The sequence below is a fragment of the Pieris brassicae genome, chromosome 1 (genome assembly GCF_905147105.1).
Source record: "Pieris brassicae chromosome 1, ilPieBrab1.1, whole genome shotgun sequence".
Taxonomy (NCBI): Eukaryota; Metazoa; Arthropoda; class Insecta; order Lepidoptera; family Pieridae; genus Pieris; species Pieris brassicae.
The window spans coordinates 23,531,594-23,549,274 of NC_059665.1; the positions used below are offsets into that span (position 1 = coordinate 23,531,594).

A 17,681-nucleotide genomic window follows, 5' to 3' on the forward strand; every position below is an offset into this window, starting at 1 on the left:
TACGGAATAAATTTAAAGGAAGATAAAAAAGGAGCTAAGCGAATAGGGACGGGAAGTGAATTCCATAGCCTAACTGCAGAGACCTTAAAGGAATCGCCAAGAAAGGAGGAGTTATGAGATGGGATTTCAAGGGTATAGTTTTCGGAAGAGCGTAAGCTATAGTTATGGGCTCCCAAAAAATTAAAATCATTTTTGAGATAGGAAGGAGTTATATTATGATTAGTAGGTATGCCTCATTGTAAATTTATGACGTTATTTAAATAGTAGTCTTCAAATTTTTTTTCGTAACGCTTATTAACGTGCAATTGATTAGCAAATTTAACAACAAAACTTAACTTTTAGTAACATTGAATTAAATTATTACTATTACACTATTATGTAAATATCTCGCAAAAAAGTAGTTTTAAGACTTATTATAACTGATTGCACATAAAATGTAGATCTTTGTCGTAAAGCGCGCGCGCACTGCTAGCATTGCTAAACATCTTATATTCTGAGCTATTTATAACAATAATAATGATTTAAAAAAAAACGATAATTTTTTTATAAAATTATATACGTTTAGTTAAACGCGCTAATAACATCGACACACAGCAAAATAAAATTTAGTATAATATCAATGCATTTCAAACTTGGTATAAGCCACCACACAACATGACAAGCTACTGCATGATATATACACTATCATAATCAAAAACAGTGTTTAAAGCTTCAATTAATAGTTAGTGCGCCGAAGTCATTGGAAAGTAGGCTTTAGCGTCGTACACAGCGGCCGTCGGTCGTCCAGTTGGCAGCTATCGCATGTCCACAATTACCTCACACAGTGGCCACCAGCTACAATTACAGCGTACAGAGTTGCTAAATGTTTGTTAATTAGATCAAAAGGTAGAATCGATTTCGTTTTATTAGCACTATGAGAGATGATTTGGCTTTAAAACATATTATTATACTTTATTAGTAGTATGATTGCGATACACAATCATATTGAATGCGACGCTTCACTGACTGTATGAAAATGGCGCATTTACATCCGACAGGTAGTAGACGAACGGCAGTTCCGTAATATTACCGTCTACATGCGATATGTCAGCAGTGTTTATTGATAAACTGGTTAAACTGAATATATATGCCTAATACATAATAAAGCCTTGGGTCATCTCGCAGCAGCAAACAATAAACGCAATTATGTAATAAACTAGAGTAACATTCGTAGTCGAGTCTTTGGAATCTTGGAACTTGGTCACAGCCCGTTTTCAATTGTATCAAAACACACACTACAAGACTGAACCAACCCCAACATCATCCCAGAGAGCTTGATCCTTAAGCCGTAACATCGTTCAGTAATCTTCAGAAATCTTTTCTACTTAAAGTGAGACAAAACGCTTTAAACACTCGTTGTGTTATTACTTTACTAAAGACAGAAGTTACGCAACGCCGGGCGGGCGGGCGGAGGCCTCTAGGCTCTCCTATTGCGGATTACGACACCGAGGCGCCGTAAGTATAAAACACTTGCACTCACCCCACAACTGTATCACATCACCGTGTCCTCTGTTTCTCTCATCTCCTATAGACAAACCGACAAATCAACATGAAGGCCTACGTAAGTAAAATTTAAAAAAGCTATTTAATAAAAAGGGTACGCCTTATCTCAAATAAAGGTTTATTTAAATATTTAAAACATTATTTATTTATTTTCTTTTATTTTGTTTGAACCTGCAGATGTGTGTGGTTCTTTTCGCCGCTGCTGTCTTAGCCGCCCCTGAAGGAAAGCGCGACAAACGCGGCTACCTTCACGGAGACCTGCATCACTCTCTGGATTTCGGCCACAGCTTTGACTCCGTGCATTTGCATAGTGCCCCCATCATTCACAGCGCTCCTGCCGCTAGGATCATCTCTGTCAATAAAGTAGTGGAGGTGCCACGAGTGAGTATCATTGACATCAAATGCTTTTCACTTTAGTCAAATTTAAATAAACGACTGAGAGCTGCCTCCAGTTTAACAAAGTATTAAATGCGTCTAAGTCAAATGTGTTTATGAAATTTAAACATTTCGTGCATTTGCTTATCTTTTGAAGGTGGTCGAAGTAAAGAAGATTGTCTCCGTTCCTAAAGTTGTGTCAGTGCCGGAAATCGTGAGAGTGAACAAGATCGTTGAGGAGCCACACTTCCACTTGGGCTCTTCCCACTACTCTCTGGGTTCCTCTTCCGGATGGTGGTAATCTGCCAGGCACTCTAGTCAACATTAATCAACGTAGTTAATTAAAACGCCATCATTTTTCTTTATATCAAAGCGCCGGGTCCATTGAAGCCCAAGGCACTCTGCTACCAAAACTTACTTAGAACTTATTTTAAGAATACACTATTTTTTTTAATAACTCGTTTTATTGTACTAAATTATTGTCAAATCGCTAAATACATACACAAAGTTATGTGTAAATATATTACCACCTACCTACAGTACCTATTTAACTTTGTAACCATTAATTGATTTGCATATATCTCAATGTAAATCTCACACATCTATCATAGACATCAGTTCCCAATTTCGTACGTAAATCATAATCTCCGATTGCGTTAATTAATTATGTGATTTATTAGCTTTCATGCCCGATTGAGATCAAGGTGGCATCACTACACTTTACGAATCACAACCACAACAAACTGTCGCAACATTACGTAAACACAACTACATTTCGTAAATAAACAAATACAATATGTATTTAGATTCATATATCTCCTCAAATAGGAGTTTATTATCCCATTAATTAGATAAAATATTGTTTTTATTAATGAAATCTATTATTGTAACATTACGTGAGATAGCCTTATTGGTGACAGGGTAGTAATCTAACTGAGAAGTAGTGTAAGGTTAGTCAATGCAATATATTACATTTCGTTTATGCTGTGAAGAAAGAAATTTATTATGAACCTGAATTTAATTGCATTATATAGATTAACAATTTAGATAAGCAGCAGATGATATATAGAGTGTGGACAGTGATGTATGTATAACGCGATTTACACGGACGGAAATGTTTGGTGATGAGTGACGGTCGTAGATTCCGCTGTCGACCCGCAGTGAGTGGCGTGGAACCCAATTTCTATAAAATAACTTTTACTTTCTATCTTTATACTATTCGGCCATACTTGCAATGGGGTAAATTTTTAAAGAATAATCTATACATGTCTCTATAACTCGAATATCAGGGGAAATGCCAAAAAAAATATAGCGAGTTTTCGACTTAATAAGAACTTCAAGATACACATGACTTAACTGCTAAAATTTCGACATACAGAGGCGCGAATTCAAAGTGTATTTTTCGATTCGTAAAGTCGAATTTGAACAACAGTTCAACTTAACTTTTCTTGTATGTATTTGATTTTTACATATTAAAATGAATTAACTGTATACTAAAAATCCGTTTTCTGTTTCATGTATGTATTCATTCTTTGCACGTGTACAAGACTAAAGCAATAGATTAGAAGCCTCGAACCCGAACATTCTTTTTGGATTATATTGCTATTATTTCGCAAATTCCAAGGAAGACGTCATTACATTTTTCTAACTACGAATTACGGAGTCTCCGTTTTAAAATTCGAGTTATAGAGTTTTGTTCGAGTTACGTCTAAATAATTCGAGATAACTAATTTAGTAGTTCAGCGGAAAGAAATGGCAATTTTTTCAACTTAGTGAGGATTTCGACTTAACGAGGTTCAAGTTATAGAAATTCCACTATATATTGTTTTAATTCGTTAACAATATATACAATTTGGTAGCTGCCTATAATACGACAGTTTATTGTTACCTCACAGGCCTGCTGATGACCAGGGACATTAAGGTAAATTGAATTTAGTTAATAGATATGTGGAACCTTCCTATTTCAAACAAGTGGCGTTCTTGATTTAATTTTTTTCCTGAAACTTGGTAAGTGCATAACGAATTCAGGTAGTGCGCAATGACATGGGTCGCGGTGTCACGCGAACGTCGCGCCTTACACTTGCCGCTTTTTACGTGGCCAGTTGTGATCCTGCCACTGACCAGTGTACATCAGTATAAATTACAGTCTGCTGCATACAATCACTAGAAGCATGAGTGTTTTTGTAAGTTGTATAATTATTTACATTTGAATTTTCAATATTTGTTCTCATTACGTTTAATGTACTTTATAGCAAAACGTAGTGCTGTTGACCCTGTGCGGGCTGATCGGTGCGCTGAGAACGGGTGAGAGATGGCGCGCAGCCGATGGTATATACGATCGGCAGTACGCTCCTGGCCAACGCTATGAGCCCTACCATCTCAGTCCCTCGAGTCAGATAGCCTTCGCCGCAGTCCCGCTACATGCACCAGTACCTTTTCTGCACGTGCTCGCCCGCGCTCCTCCTGTGCGGTCCCGACGCCCATTGCCAGCCCCACCCACCTACGAACCAGAACTGCAGGCCTACGCCTCTGCATACACTGAAGATTACACTGCATTTAACTCGCCGTACGCTCACAGACCCGCTCCTAGTGAAGAGGATGAAGAGCCACAAGCAGTTGTAATATACGCTCGCCCCAACAAAAACGGGGGCTATTCCTACAGCAAGCGACCCGCAGCCTCCACCCCCAGGCCTAAACGGGAACCTATCGTCTTTAGAATTCACAAATACAAAATAACCAAAGAATAATATTCTTAAAAAAATATATTCAATAGTTCCTTTTCAGTTGGTTTTTCTCGTAATGTATACCTACCTAGTCTTGCCATAAATACTGAAACGAAGAAAAAAATATTTCTATCGCAAATAACTATCACTTTTACAGTGTATTATTTTAATCCATAAATATGAACCAATTAAAATATAAAAAGCTTGTTAGCAGTGGTGTCCTTTGTCTGCAATAATAAATAAACCACTACAACCTCAGATTTTTGTACCTGTTTCATGATCATTTGTTAATCTAATAGGCAAGTAGGTGATCAGCCTTCTGTGCCCGACGCACGCAGTCGACTTTTTGGGTTTCCTCACGATGTTTTCCTTCACCGTTCGAGCAAATGTTAAATGCGCACATAAAAAGAAAGTCCATTGGTGCACAGCCGGGAATCGAATCTACGACCTCAGGGACGAGAGACGCACGCTGAAGCTACTAGACCAACACTGCTCTTGTATTATCTGCAACACACTCTTTCAAACGTTGAGGCCACATATCAATAGAAGCACGCTCTTTTAATGGGAAAAATCGTACGGATTGTGTTAGGGACTCCAAATTATCAGCGTTTATAAATCATAATCCAGCGGAATAAGATCGGGACTAGACGACGGCCAGTCTTCACCTCTGATGCAGTCCGAAACGTTCGTTTCCAACCAAGACTGACCGAGCTTAATGACCCGGCACCGAGTCTTGCTGGAAGGACCATTCTTGGTTTTTGAACATGGTGTTGTTAAGGGGCTTCACTGATACCTTCTCAAGAATGGTATATTGATACATATTTTGTGCCGATGTTTTGATACCTTTTTCATAAAAGTATGGCTCAGTCACTCCTTCATAGCTAATACTCCACCAAAACATCACTGTAGTCGGATAGTACCCACGTTGCACTCTGTCGACTAATTAGAAAGCTAACTTAGAGCTTTGAGCTGAATATAACCATGTTTATGGTTATATTTATATTTTGTTGTTTAAAATGTTACTCAATTTTAAAAAAATTCAACAAACAAAATGTTGCTATGACCTCCCTTTGCGTGCCGCTTCAGTAGTTGTTTCGGTTTTACCACCCTATTCTTTTTTAAATTATCAGTTAAGAAATTACTAGGACGTCTCTTATAGGCTTCATCTCCCGAGATAAAATCTTTTGCTTTCGGACAGAATTTCTTCGAATTCTGTCCCTTACTGCTTTGACCACCTTTTTCGTTGGAAGACTACGTACAAAAACACAGGAGGTGTCGTTGTACCTATTAATAGCCCGGTACATAAATATTATACTAATACCAAGCGTATGGAGAGTTTCAAAATTGCATTTGACTCCATACCTACTTTGTGTAATGTTCTCTTTATCACCAAACTCCATTTTAATATCGGAAAATATTGTATAATGTATTGGCGCCAAAATGAAAAAACCCAATGAACAATGATATTAAAATGTCAGATTCTATATTCAAATGTAATACTTTGTTAATTTTCAATTGTAACAGTATTTATGGCCAGACTTTTAAAAAATAAATTAATAAATTCGTACATAAGATTATTGAGGCGACACCGGCAGTTTACACTATGATGTTAATGATGAGACTGGTTGACCTCGGAGGAAGAGCACAACAAAATGATGTTGTTTTCCTCATTCCTCAATTGTTCAAATGACAGTGACAGTGTATGTCTAGTTCAAGACTACTTTACAGAGTTATGTTAGGTTAGCTATTATCTAACTCGATAGATATCGTTATAGTTATGTTTTTATTTACAGGAGTGTAATCAAGCCTTTGTTTTTAAAATAATCTTACACAAAAATTTAATTTAAGTCAGGTTTTAATAACAAAAGTTTTATAAATATTGTTAATTTCATAATAGAGTGCAACATTCAAGAGTACCATTTCAATAAGAGCCCTACAATCGGCAAGATCATTTATGTACACTTATGAACGTCATAAAAGAAATACGTAATAAATGCTTCTAAGTTTAACATTTACTGCCAGTTCTCAAATCAAGGGCGTAGATCGAAAGAGCAGAACTGGCAATAAACTCTCCGCCACTCTTTTTAATCGCCAAGTTTTTTGTTTTAAACGTAAAAACTTATCTATTAAAAGTATAAACTTATCTATTCTTATGGTTAAGAAAAATAGACGCAAAGGTGCCTCATGTCACTAGGAAAGTCTGGAGTTCACTTTTTGAGACACGATTTCCAAAAACCACTGGGAAACTCGGGGACAATTTTGAGTTTTGATGGACTTGATGTTTAAAATTGGCCATAATGCGGTCGAAACTGTTCTGAGACCGGTGCTGTGTATTTTATTTATTAACGGCCAAACTGTTTTAAAAACAGGTTATGGACGTTTCAACGAAAAAAAAAATTTAATTGAGAGTTTTTAGTTTTAAATATATGCAATTTTAATTTTATCTAGCTTTCTTAAACGTTCACGTAAAATTATAATGATTTAAACTAGATTTAATATTTTAAAGTTAAGAGTTTTACTATCAATTAATCAATGCGAACGTAATAGACGCAATTAAATATATTAGAAACCACCAATTGAATTTTTTTTATTAAATTCTTATATTATATTAATTTATGTGTTATATTATGTACCTGAAAATTAATTTGATGGTGAGGGATGAAGAATATTATTTTATATGAGTTCTATATATCGGCCCCTCTGTCTTCTTTTTCGATGAGTATACAAATTGAATGGCGAGGAATAAGTGATACCTGCATCTTATATTCCATAATAAACATATTTTGTAATATTGAGTATACTGAGTTTTTTGCTGGCCATTTACATTTACTTATATTTATTAGTTAATTATGATTTTTTTGTTTTTAACTACAAATATAAATACGAATACATCTATATTAATAATGCATTTAATTTGGTACAGTAGTAATTGTATAATAAGTTGTTATATTTAATTAATATTCTATTTATACTACGCAACACGTTAGATATTTGCCGTAATTTAATAAAAAATAACTACGAAATTTTTTTTTACTACCAGTATGTTTATTTTAAATTCATTCCTAACTATTTATGCATATATGAATGACCTGTAGGTACAGGTGTTAGATGTACAGTATTCGTTTATTTCATACACTTACTTATACTTACTTCTTATTACAGGTAAGGCAGTAATGTGTACCACTTCAATAGCTTTTCCTACTAAACAAGACAGGTCAATTAATGCAATTACCAAAATTAAACCTATCACATACATAACATACAATTTTTATTAATTCCTTACTCAAACAGGTTTTGCATATTTTATAGTAGCAAATCACTGATATAAACAAAAGTTAACATCTACAATATTAACTAAAAATTAGCATCAAACTTAAGCTTATATCGATGTTGGAGCACAAATATCACATAAAATGTTTATTGAGGGTAATAATTTCATACCAGACTAAGTTTCTATTTTATAATCTTTATTAAACCATTTTTTCATTTCATTAAGTACTTGCTGTGAAACAGCACTTCTCAATTTTAAGTGGAAATAGGTTTTGAAGAATCAACAATTATAAATGACTACTTAAGTTAAACTGAAATTGGATTTATATACGTAATACGTTATATACGTAATGAGAGACAATTCAAACTAGTAGCAAATCACTAATGAAAACTAGAATTATTCGATGATATTGTTACGAGCTAAGGGATCGGATAGAAAATGCCGTAGATTTATTCAAGGGTTTATTTCTTGGTAAATCAATGAGGAATTTATGGGCACAAATTAACCACAGAGATGCACTAATTACACACAGAAAACAATCACTAATTACTTCACTTATGCACACTTCACACAGTACTTTATCACTTATATTCACTTTATTCGCACTTTATCGCTTCGGTGTTTCGCTCTTGTTATCGCATTCCAAACTAAAGGCGACTAGTCGCGTTTCGGCTCGCTTATATATCCCTGGGAATAATTCTAAACAATATTCGAGAACTTTCTAGGCGGGCTTGCTACTGAGTAGCGATTGCACAATTCTAGACGGTCCGCACTCTTTGTCTCTTTCGCACGTTGCTCCGTCCTTGTCGTACGGCGTTCTAGAGTGCTCAGTCTAGTTTCGAGAAAGTTCTGATCTTCTCTCTATCTCTCTCGTATCATTTCGTCCTTGTCTCACACCTAGAAAGTTCGGTCTAGAATATTCCTTCATCAAAGGGTTATACCTAGGCCTGAAAACGCCTGAAAGCGGGTCTCCTGAAAACTGCACCACTCGACTACACATGTTCTGAAACTGACTGAAAAAATGTTTCAGCTTCCTGAAAACTAGGGTAACATTATGGAAATTACAATTAACTAATATGTGATTAAGGCTCTCCTGAAACGGTCAAAAATCATATTTCAGCCTGCTGAAAACTTCTCTAACTAGTGGAAAAATCTAGAAACATTGCAGTCGACCCGTCTTCGTAACAATATTAACTCAAAATCTGCATTCAAATTGCACCAAACCAACACCCAACCTAATTAAAACCAAACCAAATTATAGCTTGACTCAAACACTAATTTTAGTTTGGTCTTTGTAGGTGATTAGTACGTGTCGTCATGAAACAATAATTCGTTCTGAAAAGAACAGTTAATTGCGTTACCGTTAGGACAACTTTTTGCCGCGCCTCGATTTTATTGTCTACGCACCCTTCGCATCTTGGTACCACATGTTTACCACTAGTGGCCAGGTAGGATAATTTTTGTATATAAATCTACAGTTTTTAAAAATTAAACACATTCCACATTCCATCTTCACCTCTTCTCAACGAATTATTAGGAAGTTTTATTTTAACCAAATAAGGACCAAACAACCTAAAGTAAAACTACCCTAAAACTTCATCAACTGCTGATCAATCTTATTTTCACACTTTATTTATCAATCGGCAGTACTATTTCTATTATTTCTTCAAAGTGGTAACTAAATATGTTTCTTTTTCATTTTGCAAATTAGTTGTTGTGAGAACAAATCCGAAAAATAAAAAAAATATGAGTACTACTTATTACGTACGTAATATACTTTGTACGTATTGAACATTTTGCGAATATACAGACTTTCCAAGTTTTCAACAAAATCCCTAGTGAGATAAAAGTGTTGTCAATAAATAAATTTAAATCGTAGATTGAAGTAAAACTGCTTGCTAAGGCCTATTATAATATAAATGAATATTTAAACGAACCTAGTGCTTGGGTATGAATTGCTTAAGTAAAAAGAGGTAACGCGTCTGAATCTCTCAAATGCATTTCCAGACTCTGGGGCGATCGTCTACATCCACGACTATTTTAATGTGAAGTGGGAACAAACCGTGATCTATGTGGTATCAAATTATTTTAGTATAATAAGTATTATTATTATTTTCTTATGTAGCCAAGTTCACATTTCTTACTTAAGATGTCTTGTGGAACACAGTGTAATTAATGGTTGCAGCTCTTTACAAACGTTGTGTAATACAAAACAAAAACTTGGCGATTAAAAAGAGTTTCAGATAATTTATTGCCAGTTCTTTTCTTCCGTTCTACGCCCTTCATTTGAGAACTGGCAGTAAATGTAAAATTAGAAGCATTTAATGTATATTTCTTGTTTTGACGTTCATACGTGTACATTGTGTTATCTATATGAAACAAATAATTTGACTTTGACTTTTCCATAAATTCCACCTTAATCGAAAACTGTAAATAATAATTAATAATTATTTATTTATTACAAAAATTTTGTACAAAAATAATGTTCCGACCTTGCTCGCATTCTTATGTCCATTTTGCACCTTCCTATTGCTAATTAACTATAATATTTATTTTAAAGTTTTTACTTTATAAGGTATATAAATGTAACATTAGGAATCAGAGATATGACGGAATAAGGTGCAACGAACAGCAGGTGACTGATGTCACTATGTCTTTGTGGTAGTGTAGTAACATGTCTCTTGCCTGCGAACGAAGCGATTTCAACAATACAATTACGCAAAAGCGCACTTTTTGGTATCAATATGGCTAGACTCCGTATATAAATGAATAAATATTCTGTGAGCTGTGTTCGGAACCGTACGAGAATTATTGTCCGATGCTACACTAGTATCGAAAATTTACACTATGATTTAAGGTTTAGGTTCTCCTTTCTTTTTTCAACACATGTATGAATGCATTGTAACTTGTATAACTTAAACTTTAAAGCATTTGAAACATATTATTGTCACGTTTCAAACGAATTTTATTAGATTATAGTCATTATGCGAGGATAATTAATTTAGGTTACGATAATTTTGATTCACAACAATAACCATATACTATTACGGCCTTTCGCAGGCGCTTAGGACTAAATAACTTTTCTACAGTGTCTACGTGCCACGTGACCCACGTATACCAAACGCATTTGTCTGAAAATGGTCACGTGACAAAGCATAAGCTAATGTCATTCCCATACATATTACAAATTTAGTCAACATATTGACTTGGCTAAAAGGTCTTGCTACACAAGCCATAAAATCTTAAAAATTATAGTACTTATAAACATTTATTTATTTAGAGATGGTAAAATGTAATTAATAGATTTAAATCTAGTAATATTTATAAAATACAAACGTGGATTTGGCAAGACGAGAAATGCCTAGAGTGAAAATTGATTATGTTGTTAGTTTTAGCAATGAAGACCCTGTAAGGTTTTAATTTAATATCATGTAAATATTGTAGAAACACTTGGGAGGCTAAAAACCATTTGAATGAATTATTCAGGGTAACCCAGCAAGTAATCTGCTAATACCAGACATCACCAAAAGGAAATGGCTCTGCCGAAAGGGAGAAGCAACCTGCTCAGTTGTTCTTCAACTGACCCAAGCTGTTCAGGTGTTTTTTTTGTGTAATGTTCGATGTTTATATATTACCATTAAAACAATAATGTGAATTAAAATAAGTAAATAATATTATTCACAGTGTTCAGTTCTCATGATTATTTATGTTGAAGTTAAATTATTCTTGAATCTTGAGAACAATTGTTGGTAGACACTTGAAGCAGGATACATGAAATTCTTGTTAGGACATTAATCTCATGAGTAATTAATTTTATTCAGGCAATAAAATTAGGATAACATATTGAAACAAATATTTACTCATAAAATTTTACAGCAATGATAAGTGGATGCAATAAGGTACATAAGAGGGATGAAATTTAGAATGAACTGCACATTCAGCTATGTGAAATCAGCAAACAAATGTTAAAATATAATACTTTTAGGACTGTATCTATGTTGGTACATATGATTTCATACTGCTTGTGTTGTTCTTTCAATACTGAACATAACTCATAGAACATCTAGATTTTATTAAATAACAAAAATTTCAAAACAAGTTACAAATGTAGAAAATTCCAAAACACACAAATTTAGAAATATCAAATTACTTAACCCATAGATAACACAAGTCATAATTTAAAATGAGAAAGCTTCTTATCTTATTTGAAATAACAGACTTATATGTTTTTGTTATTTAAATAATTTAGATCCAATCAGTGCAGATTGGAGCTCACCATACAGCATTAGTTGAAGTATTGGTTGGACTTTCAGAGAAACCTAATGATCCATTTGAGGTAATTATTTGATTTAATATATGAATTGCCTGATTTAATATTGAGTACTATTAATGGTTAATAATGAGTTTGTTATGATTTATGATTGACAACATAAGGTCCTAGTCCCAAGCTGTGTGTTCGTCTCGGCCAGTGAGTCCCGCCGAGGATCAGGCGTGGATCGTGTCAGGACATTCTCTGGCGAACAACTGAGCGCCACGCGACTACGGCCCTGGGACAGACTGCGGGTGGTGTGTTCACAGCCATACAACAAGCACTGCCAGGTGACGCACAAATTAGAGAGTTGTAACAACGGTAACCGTGTGTAACTATCCTCAACCCAGCATTCATAATAAATTAATACAATTTCAGTATGGCCTTTCCTTTATACACGTGTTCTCCCCCGAGGAAGTCTCTAAGGCCGTCGGGGGCAGAGGGCCTGCCTTTACTCTGCCTCTGGAGACCACCTCCGACGACGAAGACACGTTCCGGCCCGGAGAACTGTTCGCGCGGCATCGCCTTCCCACCTCGGCCGCCGCCCTCGCCACCGGTATTAGCGTTATTTATTAAAGTAGGAGACTACCGGGGAAAGTAGGCTTCAGCGTTAGAGACAAATTTCCGCAATCTTCTACAGATGCCAAAATAAGACAAGCGTCGTCCAACGTGCTCAAAAACATCTCCGACCCGTCGACCAGTTTGAGCAAAGTCCCGATCGGTCAAACGACTTCAGGGCGAGATTGCAGAGGCGCGTCCGCGGCTGGCGGTCAAAACTCTAGTCTCTCTCACAAAAATGACGAAGAAAAGAATCAGAAGAGGAAGAGAGAGTCGTGCGATAAAAGAGAAGACAGAGAGAGCAAAAAGACTGCTCCAAATAAATTAACAGTCGATAGGAAGCTTTCTCCCAATCGCGCCGTGGCTCATAGTGGTGAGTGATGGCCTCTCAGTCGCTACGCGATTAGCATTCGTGGTATTCATTAGCTACTTCTTCTAGCCACAACGGACGAAGAGTTCTGCGCCGGCGACATCCTGCGGGGCGTGGTGTTCACTCTGAGCGGCTACCAGAATCCCCGGAGGGGTCTCCTGAGGGACGCGGCTCTGAGCCTGGGAGCGCGGTATCAGCCCGACTACACGCCGCGCTGCACGCACCTCGTGTGAGTGACGTTCTAGGTCGAAGGGACGGCTCGAAGAGTTCCACTAAAGTGCGAGATGATCTCGTTTCCAGATGCGCGTTCTCCAACACGCCGAAGCTCCGAGCGGTGCGAGCGAGCGGCGTGGCGTGCGTGGCCGTGCGCGGAGAGTGGATCGAGGACTGCGCCCGCTCTCGCCGCCGGATGCCTTGGCGGCCTTACGCGACGGAGCCTCGGCCGCCGGACGTCGCCGACCCCGAGGAGAGCTCCGGTCGGATTTCGCCGCATTTCAATATTTAAGGAGTCGCCTTTAAACCGTTTATTTTACTTTCGACGTTTCGTCGTTTAGGGTCCGACACGGAAGACGAGATCGAGCGCGTGCTCCGAGCGAACGGCGACGGCGACGACGACGGTGACGTCACCCGCCTCGACTCACCGCCGCGCGGACGACGCTCGCGGCTCTCGCCCGACAAGGTATTTCCCGCCGCCCGCGGAGCCCTGCCGTCGTCGTCGACGCTCGTCGGTCACGTCGCATTTCGTTTCAGCTGCTGAGCGACTGCTTGGAAGGATGGACGTGCGGCGTTTGCGACGGCCTTTCCGAGTCGCGCCGGGCCCTGCTGGAGCGGTACCTGCGGGCGTCGGGAGCGCACGTGGAGCCGGAGGGGCGGGCGTCCTACGTGCTGTGCCAAGGCGGACACGCGCCGGAGCGGCACGGGGCTGCCGATCCCCTTCGGCCCGCCTGGCTCTGGGCCGCGCGTCGCCTGCGGGCGGCCCCCGACCCGGTTCGGTACTCGCTCGGTCCCGATCCGTCGTCCGAGTGAACACCGATCGTCTCGAATTAAACGGTGCCCACGGATGAAAAACCTCTTTTAATGAAAACAAACGACGCCACCCCGATCTCGTCTCAGTTACGGTCGTAAGACGCGACCGAGCCGAGCGGACCCCTTCGGGTCTCAATGTATGTACGAGCCAAGGCTGTACATTTTGCTCACTCAGGCTTTCTTAGTTTATAAGCGTGATGATCCCTATGTACGTGCCAAGGTTCGTACATTCTTGCTCATTTACAAGCTTGACAAATTCCTATGTTTGTACGTGCCATGGCTGTACATATCGATCACTTATAAGCGTGACGATTTCCTAAATCATGGGAGTTACGTCCCGAGAGTATAGCCCGACGCAGGCACTCTCTTCTACATTCGTTCATAGCGAACTAAATCATGGGAGTTACACCCCGAGAGCATAGCCAGACGTAGGCACTCTCTTTGACTGTTAAATTGTATTCATTCGGTATATAGCAATTAGCACGTCATTATTTCGCTCATATTCTATTGTAACACGCGAGTGGTAAATATAGAGTAAATCAATAAATCTCTATTATTTGAAGCATCCCGTTGACCCAGGAACCGTACATTTTGGTCCTTCGAGCTATCCGGGAATAGCGGGTCTTTCGCGTTCAGTTGATCGCGTTCGCGTTTTACTCCGTTTTCCTGAAGATCGGCGCCGTGGAAAAACATCCCACTGCTGGTTCGTTGGGTCATCAAGCAAATCAAATACTATCATCCGCATCAATAGAAAAGAGGAGAGCAACGTTTTCAAGGATCCAGACTAGTCCAAATATATCGGCGTCCTTTCAACCTAGAACAAGGCGACGGACGTCAATCTTCAACATAGAGAGGCAAGCGACAGCGCTCGGTACAGTAAGTCCTCTCCAATTGTTTAAAGCACAGAATGTATCCTGGAGGTACAAGCATTTACAGAGAAGCGTAGCAGAGAAGCAAGCAAAGGGTCTAGGAGGTCCTTTTAAAAGATAATAAACAATCCCGTATCCGTCAACACGGTGTGGCGGAAGACGTCGGGTAGTAATCTACACGCAACATAACAAGAAGAGGAAAGCAGCCATTGCAGTAGGTAAGTCCTTTCCATTTGTTTTGAGCACTATAATTCTGAGAATTATCTCATTTATTCTGAGCATTTTATCAGGCAGAAGCGAATGGTAACGCATTGTTACTACGTATTTTATAAAACATTCGTTTAAGAATTTACTAAGTATATTATATATAAACTAGTTAATAATATATACCATAATGGAGAATTTGTTCCAAGCTTCTTTCACTGACAGCCTGAAATCCTTCAGGTATTCAAAAAAAACCGAAGAGTTGCTTCGTAAACAAGCAGCTTTATTTAGGTCCTTTGATAGTATGTTAGAACTATCTAATGGATACTCGTCATTGGATAAATATGATCTTGAAGAAGCCCTAGAAATATTAAAATTCCGATGGGGGTTAATCTTTAAAACCCATATCGAAATAGATGCTGATCTTGGAGGCTCCAACACGGAGTATCAGAATAAATTTTACGAGCAGGAAGCTATATATAGGCACCATAGAAGAGAGATAAATCTCAAATTGCATTCTAAAAGCCTACAGAAGAATTTTCTAGAAATTCATATGGAATCACCGGTACTTAGGGATTCACATAATTCAAAAAATTCATTATATGCCTTGGAAATGGCTAATAATCAAACCGGACAAGACTTAATTGCAAAACAACAGCGACCTTCATCAAAATGTAGCATCAGCAAAAAATCGCTGTCGACGCATTTCAATAAACGAGGAAATGAAAATAAAATACAATATTGTCAATTATGCAACTTATCTAACCATGGCCTGTTTAATTGTCAATCATTTTTAGCAAAACATTTTAATGACAGGGTTGATACAATTTTAAGATTGCAGCTTTGCACAAATTGTTTACTTAAACATGAAGTGGAAGTTTGCTTCTCGCATAAAAGATGCATGATTTGTTCTCAAAAACATAACACGATCCTGCACGATGCACTATTTAATTTAAATTTAAATTATTCTACTACGCAAGAAGAGCAATCATTTCAATATAAAATGGAAAATAAAAATTCTTCGTCTTCGGCAAGGGTGGAAGAAATAGCAGGAAATGGTGGCAAGCACAGTAATTATGCAGATATTGGCCAAGGAGGAGAATTATCCAAATTAGTAAGGAGCGTAGTACAATCGTTATCTTCAGAGAGCATAGAACATCACAGCTTCATTTCCGGGGTAGGAGAGACCTTTCACACAAGTACGGATCAAATTACGCTACTCTCTACTAAGGAGAAAACTGGTAGTAAATTACCTATGGATAAGCACAGTACTTATGCAGATATTGGTCAAGGAGGAGAATTATCCAAATTAGTAAAGAGCGTAGTACAATCGTTTACTTCAGATAGCATGGAGCATCATGGCATCATTTCCGGGGCAGAAGGGGGTCCCTTACAACATAATACAGGTCAACTTACAATGACCAGTTGTTCAGTTCATAATAATAACCCCAATGTGAGTACCAAAAAGAACATTGATGGTAAATTATCCATTGAATCTATTAGCAAGCCGACATGGCAACCCATAGAGCAGCAAACGCAACTTGATTGTAAAGTAAGCGAAGAAGATAAATCACATCGCGTTAATGTGGGTATCAAGAGAATGAAATGCTTACAAGTCAAGCAAGAAACAGAAGATAAACAAAACTTGTCTTCATCCATGTCTTCTACGATTAATAAAAACCTAAATCGCAGCTTAGTATTATCTAAACCTTTGTTGGAAGCACCGATTAAAGTGCCTACGGGGGCGTATTTGCAATGCAACTTAACACAAGGGTCCGACAAGGTTGTAAGAAACAATAGAATCATAACTAGAAACAGTAATAGGAAACGTTCGCATGGATCAAAAAAGGTGGTACTCAAATTAAATGTTTTGCCTATCAATAAATGCAAGAAATATATTAAGCAACAAGCATTCGTGAAAAAGCAGAAGGTTCGAAGAAAAAAAGGAGTTAAGAATAGACAGGAATTTACAGGAAGGTCAAAAAGAATGGTCAGAAAGAGTGATATCTTTCGTAAAAGGGGAAGATTGCGAAGCGTTATCGCTCCGCACAATCGCAGGTTCACCGATTCAGGATTTCATAAAATTAACATACAGCAAACTTATTCAGTAATGCAATCCTATGAGTCCAATATGAGTAACCAAAGGAAAAGAAAGAAAAGCACCATCTATAAAATTATACTTAAAATTCCTTTAAGCATAAATAAATACAGTTCCATTTATGTATAACATACATCATCGAAACTTTACATTCAATATTGAGTGAAAGTTATTATTACAGATATAACTATTCATATTTAATTTTATAACGTGAAAAAGGATGAATAATATAATATCATAAACAATACATGGAATGCCAGTTCAGCAAAATATCATATGTTAGCTAGTGGATTGACCTACTGTGAAAGACGTCAAATACAATGAATAATATTATGT

General features: G+C 37.6%; 2 protein-coding genes across 3 annotated transcripts; both read left to right on the plus strand.

The window, feature by feature from the left end:
- Positions 1 to 1,540: 1,540 nt before the first annotated feature.
- Positions 1,541 to 2,253, plus strand: LOC123714795. Its single transcript, XM_045669276.1, has 3 exons — positions 1,541 to 1,600; positions 1,720 to 1,923; positions 2,075 to 2,253. The coding sequence occupies exons 1-3, from the start codon at positions 1,589 to 1,591 to the stop codon at positions 2,216 to 2,218; spliced, it is 360 nt and encodes a 119-aa protein (XP_045525232.1). The 5' UTR covers positions 1,541 to 1,588; the 3' UTR covers positions 2,219 to 2,253.
- An 8,858-nt stretch (positions 2,254 to 11,111) lies between these two features.
- LOC123720468 (DNA repair protein XRCC1) lies at positions 11,112 to 14,289 on the plus strand. Of its 2 annotated transcripts, XM_045677084.1 has the most exons (10): positions 11,112 to 11,319; positions 11,398 to 11,508; positions 12,161 to 12,247; positions 12,346 to 12,510; positions 12,599 to 12,776; positions 12,861 to 13,151; positions 13,218 to 13,377; positions 13,449 to 13,624; positions 13,703 to 13,827; positions 13,899 to 14,280. In XM_045677084.1, the coding sequence occupies exons 1-10, from the start codon at positions 11,269 to 11,271 to the stop codon at positions 14,172 to 14,174; spliced, it is 1,620 nt and encodes a 539-aa protein (XP_045533040.1). In that variant the 5' UTR covers positions 11,112 to 11,268; the 3' UTR covers positions 14,175 to 14,280. The 2 variants fall into 2 exon arrangements, with proteins under 2 accessions (XP_045533040.1, XP_045533049.1); XM_045677093.1 differs by lacking the exon at positions 12,861 to 13,151 and having other exon boundaries at positions 13,899 to 14,289.
- The last annotated feature ends 3,392 nt before the right edge of the window (positions 14,290 to 17,681 follow it).

What these genes read in the sequence shown, in the direction of transcription:
- LOC123714795 (XM_045669276.1), top strand. An exon ending in AAGTAGTGGAGGTGCCACGA is followed by an intron (nt 1,924 to 2,074) that starts GTGAGTATCATT and finishes TATCTTTTGAAG; the next exon opens with GTGGTCGAAGTAAAGAAGAT.
- LOC123720468 (XM_045677084.1), top strand. Translation starts at nt 11,269, where the DNA reads ATGCCTAGAGTGAAAATTGATTATGTTGTTAGTTTTAGCAATGAAGAC. An exon ending in CATACAACAAGCACTGCCAG is followed by an intron (nt 12,511 to 12,598) that starts GTGACGCACAAA and finishes ATACAATTTCAG; the next exon opens with TATGGCCTTTCCTTTATACA. An exon ending in TCGCGCCGTGGCTCATAGTG is followed by an intron (nt 13,152 to 13,217) that starts GTGAGTGATGGC and finishes TACTTCTTCTAG; the next exon opens with CCACAACGGACGAAGAGTTC.